Consider the following 9,794-nt stretch of genomic DNA (forward strand, 5'->3'; position numbering starts at 1 on the left):
CTACCTTTCTTTTTAACTCACATATATATGTGTGTGTGTGTGTGTGTGTGTGTGTGTGTGTGTGTGTGTGTGTGTGTACATACGCGCGCGCGTATGTATAAATTGTGAGTTTTACTTTTTGTGTTATGTTGTGTTGTGTTTATTTTATAGGTTATTGTTGCTTTACCCATACCGCTCCCTGGATTTAGCCAATCGCAGTCATTCCCGTGCAGTCTGACACTCTCGCGTGATTTCTTCAAGCTGTCATGGCTACTGTGAGGAAGCTACAGAAGTGTGTCATTTCTCCAACGGGGAAACATTCCGCCTCCGTAATCTTCCTGCACGGCTCAGGTGCTCCATAACGTCTCATTTATTGGGGGTTTTCTGGTGATTGTGTCGTAATTTCGCTTATTGACTGAAACGCTGCTTCCTGCAGTTTGTCATGCGTTTTCTCCTGCGCTTTTACTGACTTTATGACCGCTAGTTTAAAAGAAGCTGTACACTGACTTCTTCGGTCCTATGCTGTTCAATTCACTGTGAGTAGAAGATGCATATCAGAAGTCAAGTGCCATTTAATGGCGGGACGTTTCCTCTTCGTACTGAAACTCATTTTAAAGTGATTAAAACACCACCAGTCCCCTCTGATATGGAGTTCATGTTACGTTAATTTATTGTTAACATGATGTGATGAGTGTGGTCATTATGGAAACCCTCACTGCAGCACAACTGTACTGTTCTGTATAAAGAAAATGCATCCATCCTCAGAGTCATCAGTTTTAGTGAAACACTTAGCTTACATGTATAATTGTGCAAAATGGCAGCATAAAATAGTTAACATGGAAATACACGGAGTCACAGTCAGCAAGCCCATATAAAATCTGAAAAAGATTGAAGACCTGATAGACATAACAGAAATGATAGCCTTGCACATTTTAAACAATTATATTCCTCATCACGTATGTTTTGAATGTTATGTTTTTAGTTAAGTTGTCGTCCTGGTGCATGATATATAAAAGCAGCTATGCCAAAATCCAGAATGAAAGCAGAGTGTTTCAAGCTTCCTCTACATCTGTAGCTATGTACAGATGTGAGGTTTTGCCCATAACACCCATAGAGACCCTCAACATGTCTTGGGTGAAGGCTTGATCTATCTATTTGATTCTATCAGTATGATTCAGTAAAAGAGTCTGAGTTTCTGCATAGTATGTAACATCTGCTTGATATGCATGTTATAATGATCTCTTGAGTTATACACTTTTTGACTGGGGATACATGAAGAATGATGTCATGAACTCACACTGTGTTAAGGCGTGATCATAGGAAGGTCCTGCACCAAGGAGCACCTGGCAATTGCATTACATACAAGAAGGAAACACTCAAAATTCACTATTAACACAAACAGACGAGGAGCTGTTACCTGACCAGGATGTTAAAGGATAAGGCTGGTGGTTTTTTATATTTTGTGTTTATTGTCAACAAATCTCATTAGCAACTCATCCTACTTACAAGTAGGCCTAATGTGTGGGTATATCTTATTCCTCTGTGCGATAGAGCTCCATAGAGCCCCGAATGGTGTGGCCACGTTTGGAAATGGCTCCAAAGACATAATAACATTCACATTTTCACAGTCCATATCCTTTAAATGGGGAGTTATTTGGTGAGAGAGTAGACCCTTTTCACAATAGACATTTGAGTATTGAAAATTAATTGAAAGTGGAAAGAATGATAATATTTACGTTATTCCTCCCATTATTCTGCTGTCATACAGAATATTCTGTGTTCCACCAAGAAATATAAATCTTTAACTGTATTTAAACACAAATACTTTTAACAGTGGCAACACTTAACTGTGGGATAGAAATACCTTTATTATTTAATTAGTGTTGTTGTGTGAACGTTCCTATGAAAGCCCAGTATTCATATTCAGTGTTGCAGATAGAGCTGCGATCATATCAACTGTGTAAGGATTTTTAAATACCTTCTGCTTTAATGGAGATGTTGGTCTCGGCAGTACATTGCATAAAACATTTAATAAGGGCACAACAGTGTCAAACATGCCTGTTTTGGTACATCAAGTTGAGTATAAAAATAACTAAAACAAATAATATATCATCTTCCAGGATTCACATACAGTATCATCATGCAGTCTTTATGGTTGAATGAAAAGTCTAGAACTGTGGCTGTGTTTTCTGTCCATGTGTAGGTGACACTGGGCAAGGATTAAGAGCCTGGGTCCGAGATGTGATTGTACCAGATCTGGCCTTCGCCCACATCAGAGTTATTTACCCTACAGCTCCAGCTAGGTAGGTCTGCAGCTGGGTCACATTACATTTACATTTTACATTTAGCCATTTGGCAGACGCTTTTATCCAAAGCAACTTACAAGCGAGGCAAGACAATCAAGTGTTAGAGGACAGTGACTTGTGGAGCAACATTTGTCTAGAACTAATATCCATATGTTTTGGTTTTATAATCAAATCCCTTTTGTGAGAATAATGTGACAATATTTTTAAAGCAATTATGTGAGGCAATGATGTGGAAGTGTTGACCAAACAGGTTGAGGTATTCATGAGGTGTTCATTTACTGAGATGGAACATTTAGATACGCTCATAAAATTGTCACTAAACATGCAAACTGCATTCTGTTTAATACTCTCTGCTTTGAATGAACAGATGTTCCTTGTTGTGGTATTTTCCATTGGTGTAGAGGGAAAACATGCCACCTAACACTACACTTAATGTATTCACTAAATAAGTTTGCCTGTAGTACTGCAGTATGAATTACCATTGAACTGTAGTCATGTAGCTGACCTCTGACCCCTGTCTTAATGCCATCAGGCCATACACACCCATGCGTGGGGCTCTGTCTACTGTCTGGTTTGACCGTCACAAGATCTCACGGGACTGTCCAGAGCACCTAGAGTCCATAGATGCCATGTGCAGCACCTTAGGGTCCATCATTCAGGATGAGGTCAACGCAGGGATTCCCAAACACAGGATGATCATCGGTAGGACTCTGGTTTTGTCTGCTACATGTTAAAGTCTGAAAATCTTCTCTTCTATATGCAAAAATGTATCCAATGAAATGTGATTTTGGGTGACAAGCTAACTGCACCCATCATAAAAAAACACACTTACCCATAGTAGCTAGCAGAGCAGTATCACAGGGGGAAGTGTGTGTTTGGATATCAGTATATCAGTGAGCAAAACCTTGTTTTCATTTCTAAAAGAATGTGGCTTAGGTTTAATTTATTCATTTCTTTCTTCTCGTCTTCCTCCTGATATAACAGCTGAGAAAGGTGTATTTGGAGGCCATGAATCGCACTGTATGTGCTCAGTCATGATGGTCCAGTTAGCGGTCCAATCAAATCTCAAGGATTTGAATCCCTACTGTGATATTACACCAACCGTATATTCTGTTTAACTGTGAGATACATCACAGTACAGAAGCTAAAGACACCATAACTTAAATTTCACTGTGATTTTAAGACTGCAGAACTAATCTTCATCAGGTTTGATTATATTTGACTGACAGTGGCTGAACAACCCACCTACTGTCATCACATTCAAATGTTGCTAAATCCTGATTGGGGCATGGAAGTATGTGACGCCACCTTTTCAGAACTATGCCCTGCCCACCTCAAACCGGTGAGAAGAGCTCGAAGGGGAAAAAAAGGAAATGCAGAAATGTTTAATGTGAAATAACCAAAACTTGTCTCATGTAGGACTACTTCAGTCATAGTAAGAAGCTGATTGAGAAAATAAGTTTTCATGGCCTTAAAGGATAGGTTTGGGTTTTTTCAAGTCTGTCTTAGTACAATACTGATGTGCCATTATGTACGTTGAAATAGGTCATGATCGCTATAACAATTCCTACTCTCCATACTGACCCTGAAGGTATTCCACCAGAAGGTGAATACACTCAAAGAGATGAAGGCCAAAATCAAAAGACCTGGTTTTGTGTATAAAACAGCGTCCAACGTTCAGCTGAAACTAATATGAATCTTAGTAGTCTATTTAGTAGGAAATACCCTCTTTTTGGTTCCCTGGAAGGAAGTTCCTTGGCGAGCTCCAGCAGCAAGATACAATCTGGTAGTTGCATGTAGGTTTGCTGGAATTATTACTCACATGTTACCAACAGCGAAGAAGAAACGCATTATTACTCTGTAGTTATGATGGACTGTGAATTTGAGGAGGAATTTTCCAGTCAAATACTTTCAGAGTACTATGGAGAGTAGGAATTGTTACATTGTTCGAGACCTATTTCCATGTACATAATGGCATGTCAGTATTGTATTAAAACCCAAACCTATCTTGTAAAGAAAAGCAGCAATTTGATCACATTCACTTCCCAGATAGGCACAACCTGGCAACTGTACCCTGACTACTACAACTCACACCACACTCTGACACGACTGTTTGGGTGAAACAAACAGTATACATGTTAATCATTGAGCTTTAGAGATGTTACCCACTGCTTCCAGTCTTTATGCTAAGCTAGGCTAAACATATTCTGACTGCAGCTCTGCTCCCAACACAGACATGAGACTGATATCCAGCTTCTCATCACTCTCTTAGAAAGGAAGAGAATATGTTGGGATGTCCTGATCACGTTCTTCTGGCTTTAATACTGAGTCTGATCTGATACTTATATTTACATAGCAGCAAAACAGATGCAAAGTTGTTTGTTGTTATCTGACACATTAAAATGACAGGTGCAGCCCCTCTGACTTTGAGCAAGGTTGTGGTTCAAAACTATTAAATATAAGATCTGACATGAATGAAAGCTGAACTGGAGAAGTGTGATGCAGTCCCCTAGAGAGAAGACGTCTCACTCTGTTGGAGTTTTTGGAACTTCAGAAACACTTTTCAAAAGTGTTTTTCCCCATTCTATATTCCCATTTCAAGTTTTCTTTAAAGGATATCATCAATATTACTGAACACAGAAATTCAGCACTCCCCTGGATAATGTAACATTATAACCCTACAGATTTATATCCTGACCACCAGTTTACATCATTTCAATTTTGTTTCTGAGAAATAATGTTTTTCTGTGATTTTGGTGGACAGCTAAGAATACCGAATACCCATGAGTCTCGGCCACGGTTGCTATGGAAGGAGAAGCCATGGGCACGAATCAGAGGGTAATGAATTCTAAATGATTTGTCGCAGAAGTTGTAAACAAAACGTATCACCATATTTGCTGAATTTCCTCAAAAGTTAGCTTGAAATGATTGACTCTGTAAATTGTAAAATCAGTTTTCTCAACATTGTAATCTTTAGCTTCTGCCTGCTGTTAGCGACGCATGTGACCAAATTTTAAGCTCTGTGATTGGCTGTTTCTTGCTGAAATTCATCTTGGGACTAGTAGTTAACTTCTACCAGGAATCAGAGTATAATGACTACTAAATGCTTCATTGTTGCAGTTATAAACAAAACGTGACACCATAGTTCCTGAATTCACTTAAAAGTGAGCCAGAAATTAAAAGTAAACTGATTCATGCTGCAGACCAATTTTCTCAACATCATAATCTTTAACTTCTGTCTACTGTTAGCGACAAACTTTACAGAGATTTAAGTTTTGCAATCGGATGCTTCTTGTTAAAATGCACCATGGGAGTCGTTGTTTATTACTGAGAATTTCACAAATCTTTTTATTTTGCCAACTAGAACGTCAGAATTCAGTCACTCGCCCTGATGTGCCAAACTTATTCTTCACATTCACACATGCTATTTTTTATTCACATATATAAGTGAAATGCTGCATTATAGGCTGTTGTGAAGGAGACTAGCAGCAACACTAGCTGGCTGAGGTAACACAGTAGAGTAATGGATATCTACCTAATAAATGTATTTCCCAAATGTTGAACTATTCCTTAAATAGATCCATAGACAACAGTATGTTTGTACTGTAATAAAATAGAAACACAATAAATATCAAATCTAACATGTCCATTGTATCAGATGTGGACAACAGTAACTGACCAAGCACTGTTTGGAATGGAGCACCCATGTCAGCAGCTCCCTGATTCCTTGTGTGTAGGACAGTGAGGGTGCCATCTGTCAGCCTTCCACTCCCTCTCTGTCTCTGTTTTCTCACTCCCTTTCTCTCTCACTGTATCCTTTTTCCTCTGTATTCTCCTCTCGTCCTCCCCTCCACACACACACACACACACACACACACACACACACACACACACACACACACCTCAGTCCATCTCAGCCTGGCTGTTCCTCACTCCCTCTGTCATGATATAAAATGAAGAATGCAACTCATCAGGTTACCATGTTCTTTCATATGCTGCCAACAGAAAATAAAAAAGGCTTTTCAGGGGGGGATTCTCAGGTCCTGAAAAGCTTTTTGCCTCAAATATTCTGCTTATCAAGTTAACATATAAATAACAATGAAATGAAACCACTCGGATCAAGTACTATAAACATAATGGCTGAAGCAAGGTAAGAGTTCCCACAGGAAACATATGGGAGGCCATCGAGTGTTTTAATGTCAGCGAGTGATGGCTGCACATGAAAGGAGAAACCGCTGAGAGCAGTGGGAAAAGGGTTAACCTCCGAGCCCTGAATGTATAACTATATAGGAACAGTTTGGAGGGGTGAGAAGATTGTGTGAAAGACTCAGTGTCGAGGGCCAGAAAAGCCCCTAAACTCAACTCCAGAGAAAGTGAGTGAAAAAACACATGCTCCTGGGAAACTGCTGAAATATTATCTTACTAAATCATAACATTTTGTCATCAACTATAAATACTCAGTGGAGTCACTCGGCAGTGCTGCAGAAACGAAGCGCCGTGTACCCAGAGTCCACTTCCCGGGCTGACGGACTGACAAGTGCCAGAAGTTTCCATGGAAAAGGTTTTTGAGGAGGCCGGCCGCAGGCGGCTATGTTTCAGTGTGCAGAGAAGGAATCTTATACACACACTGCAGACTAGTTCAGCTAAATATGTTAAACACATGTTGATAACAAGTAGATTCACGTCTTTTCTCATCATTTTACAGCTCATTCTTATTTTACATTGCAAGTTGTAGTTTTTGGTCCTTCTTTTATTATACATTACAAACTTTTGAGGCTGATATCAATATTTAAAACATTAAAACAGTTTTTTAGCTGATATTAATTTTTTTTTATTTGGTCATTTAGGAATTGTGGAAGAAATGTCTTGAGTGGGAAATTTTACATTACACCCTAACCCTAATGTCAACATGCTAACACACTGTAATGTTTTTCAAGTCTGTCTTAAAACAGCAGTCAGGAGCCCAAATGAACATTGCAACAGTTTTTTCTTGCTGTAATCATTCCTCTTGTTCATACTGACCATTAGAAGATCCCTTCATAATGACCTTACAATGGAATTGTCCAATGTGGGCACCTGATTTCAACAATTATTGAAAATGTTTCAACAGGCAGTGAACGACAGCAACACAACAAACCATCACTGCACACAATATTTTTGATGCCATTTGAGATTGATCTTATTTCAATAAGTACAATAATATCATATATTTTTTGCCAATATAACCATACTATAAAATGTCTCCCTATTTAGCCCCTATTTAGCATTTGTAAGCAGTATGCAAACAATTACAAAGTAGTTTATAATACATTTTAATATAATTATAAGCAGATATAAGGGCGTTTTAAGTCTTTATTAATGTACAGTATTTGTCAGCAATTATAACTTCTCTTATGATGAGATATTTTATATTATTACAACTGTGTTTTACTATATTGTCATTCATTATCTGTTGTTACAACAGCAAACACTTGCCCACAGAATGCCCACCAATCTTAAACATCAGTTATCAGTTGAAGTATCACAGGGAGTTGTACTCAGCCTGTTATCTGATGTCTTTTGTGGCTCTGGAGGAGTTTTGTATATTCTGAGAAAAGAATCCTGATGATGTCATTGTGATGTTATTGGGGTTATCTCAGCTTGGGTTTGGAGAGCCCAAATGTTCATGGAAAGTTGTGCATTACAGAGTGGGAACATGGAGTTTGAAAGATGTGGTAGCTTAAAAGACAGGGAGGGTCAAATTAAAAGATTTGCATTGCATCGGAAATCAGTTGCATTATGGGAAATGTAGGATCCAGTGTTTTTGGAGCTTGACCCATACCAGGGACTAAAAGTCAGGATATCTCAGTGTATGCTGCTTCAGTTTTGACCACTCCTTATCCAAACAGCTTTATGAAAGTGCAGCACTACATAGTTTTACTTTTCTGTGTGTATTATTAATTTGCTTCTGCTATAACCTAGGTTTATCATTTAGGAATCAGATGTTATCTCCTTCACATGAATAGCTTTAAACAAGTACTGTATGTACACACACACAAACACTGGACACTACTAAACAGTGCAGTTTCATTAGACCTATACATGTCATTCTGGATTGGTCAGGCCAGGCATGTGAATTCCACCTTTCCTCCCTCTCTTCATCCCCCTCTTTTTTTCAAACTTTCCCTCTTCCCTCAGCTCTCTGACAGGATGATGGGTACTTGCACACTTTCCCAGATGTACACAGTGTGCCCAGATGTGCCCAGATGTGTGAGATTAAGGACAGACTCATGAACGGCTGCTTATTCCAAGGCAAAAAAAGCTGATGATGTGGAACTGAGGAGTCCTATTCATCTTAATGTTTTTTTAAGTGAAGTATTTTCCACCTCTGACTGCATAAAGTGCCCTGAGTAAGCTCCTGTTACTCCTATGGAAATGAGTGTATTTACGTTGTGACTTTATATGCTTATTGTACTAATACATAGAAAGATTTTCCCAGGATCTCAGTTGATCTTTGTAGCTGATACAGCAATTGATCTCTTCTCTTTTTGTCCCTAATCAAAGGGGGATTCTCCATGGGCGGAGCCATGGCACTCCACCTGGGCAGTCGGTATCACCCTGACGTAGCTGGAGTTTTTGCACTGTCCAGCTTCCTCAACAAAGACTCTGTTGCTTTTCAGGTACAACAGCAGCCATCAATTTACTGTATGTTAAATCAATGGAAACTGTCATTTGTGAGTACATTAAAAGGATCATACCGTGTTTTTGTGTCTTGTAGCCAGTTCACTACAAAGCGACCATATTTGACATTACTGCTGACAGTTTTTTGGTTTCTTAAAGATATTAAAGATTATGTTGCACCTTTGATGAAATAATGAAATCAAACAGTGTGGATAAGTTTTGTGACTCTGTGTAACGAAGGCCGTGGAGGAGCGGATCCGAGGAGGACACTCCCTCCCTGAGTTGTTCCAGTGTCATGGGACCAGTGATGACCTGGTGCTTCATCAGTGGGGAGAGGACACGTCAGTGCTGCTGAGGAAGGCAGGGATGACCACCACCTTCCACTCCTTCTCAGGTCTCTACCACCAGCTCTCCCAGCCTGAGATGGAGCTGCTGAGAAGCTGGATTCTCCGCAAGCTCCCCCCCACCACCTCCTCTTGACTCACTCAACCTAATCTGACTCACAGTGTACTGTCTTTCATTTTATCAATAAATAGAACTTTGATCTTAGCTTTCTGTTTGCTGCCACTCCTTGGAAAATCCATGTTAAAGGGTTAATTCACCCAAATTACACACATTACACATTACCTGGACAAATAAAACCAAGACTAATAATAATAATATATTCTTGTAACTTTGGTGATCTTACTCTTGACCCTGTATCACACACCTAAACAACAACAACAACAATATAGGAGGCAAATCAGTTGTTTCATAGTAAATAGTGAATCCCATTCCCTTTATGTTAATTTGAAAAACCTGGTCCTGCTCTTTTTAAGATAAGTAAACATACTGAAATGGTATTAAATC

At 39.2% G+C, this 9,794-nt stretch overlaps 1 protein-coding gene across 1 annotated transcript; it reads left to right on the top strand.

Moving 5' to 3' along the window:
- The first annotated feature begins 214 nt into the window (after positions 1 to 214).
- On the top strand, positions 215 to 9,494 carry lyplal1 (lysophospholipase like 1). The gene is made up of 5 exons (XM_067602531.1): positions 215 to 330; positions 2,183 to 2,282; positions 2,818 to 2,987; positions 8,829 to 8,944; positions 9,186 to 9,494. The coding sequence occupies exons 1-5, from the start codon at positions 246 to 248 to the stop codon at positions 9,423 to 9,425; spliced, it is 711 nt and encodes a 236-aa protein (XP_067458632.1). The 5' UTR covers positions 215 to 245; the 3' UTR covers positions 9,426 to 9,494.
- The last annotated feature ends 300 nt before the right edge of the window (positions 9,495 to 9,794 follow it).

The sequence above is a fragment of the Thunnus thynnus genome, chromosome 10 (genome assembly GCF_963924715.1).
Source record: "Thunnus thynnus chromosome 10, fThuThy2.1, whole genome shotgun sequence".
In the NCBI taxonomy this organism is placed as follows: Eukaryota; Metazoa; Chordata; class Actinopteri; order Scombriformes; family Scombridae; genus Thunnus; species Thunnus thynnus.

What these genes read in the sequence shown, in the direction of transcription:
- lyplal1 (XM_067602531.1), top strand. Translation starts at nt 246, where the DNA reads ATGGCTACTGTGAGGAAGCTACAGAAGTGTGTCATTTCTCCAACGGGG. An exon ending in AATCTTCCTGCACGGCTCAG is followed by an intron (nt 331 to 2,182) that starts GTGCTCCATAAC and finishes GTCCATGTGTAG; the next exon opens with GTGACACTGGGCAAGGATTA. An exon ending in CAAACACAGGATGATCATCG is followed by an intron (nt 2,988 to 8,828) that starts GTAGGACTCTGG and finishes CCCTAATCAAAG; the next exon opens with GGGGATTCTCCATGGGCGGA.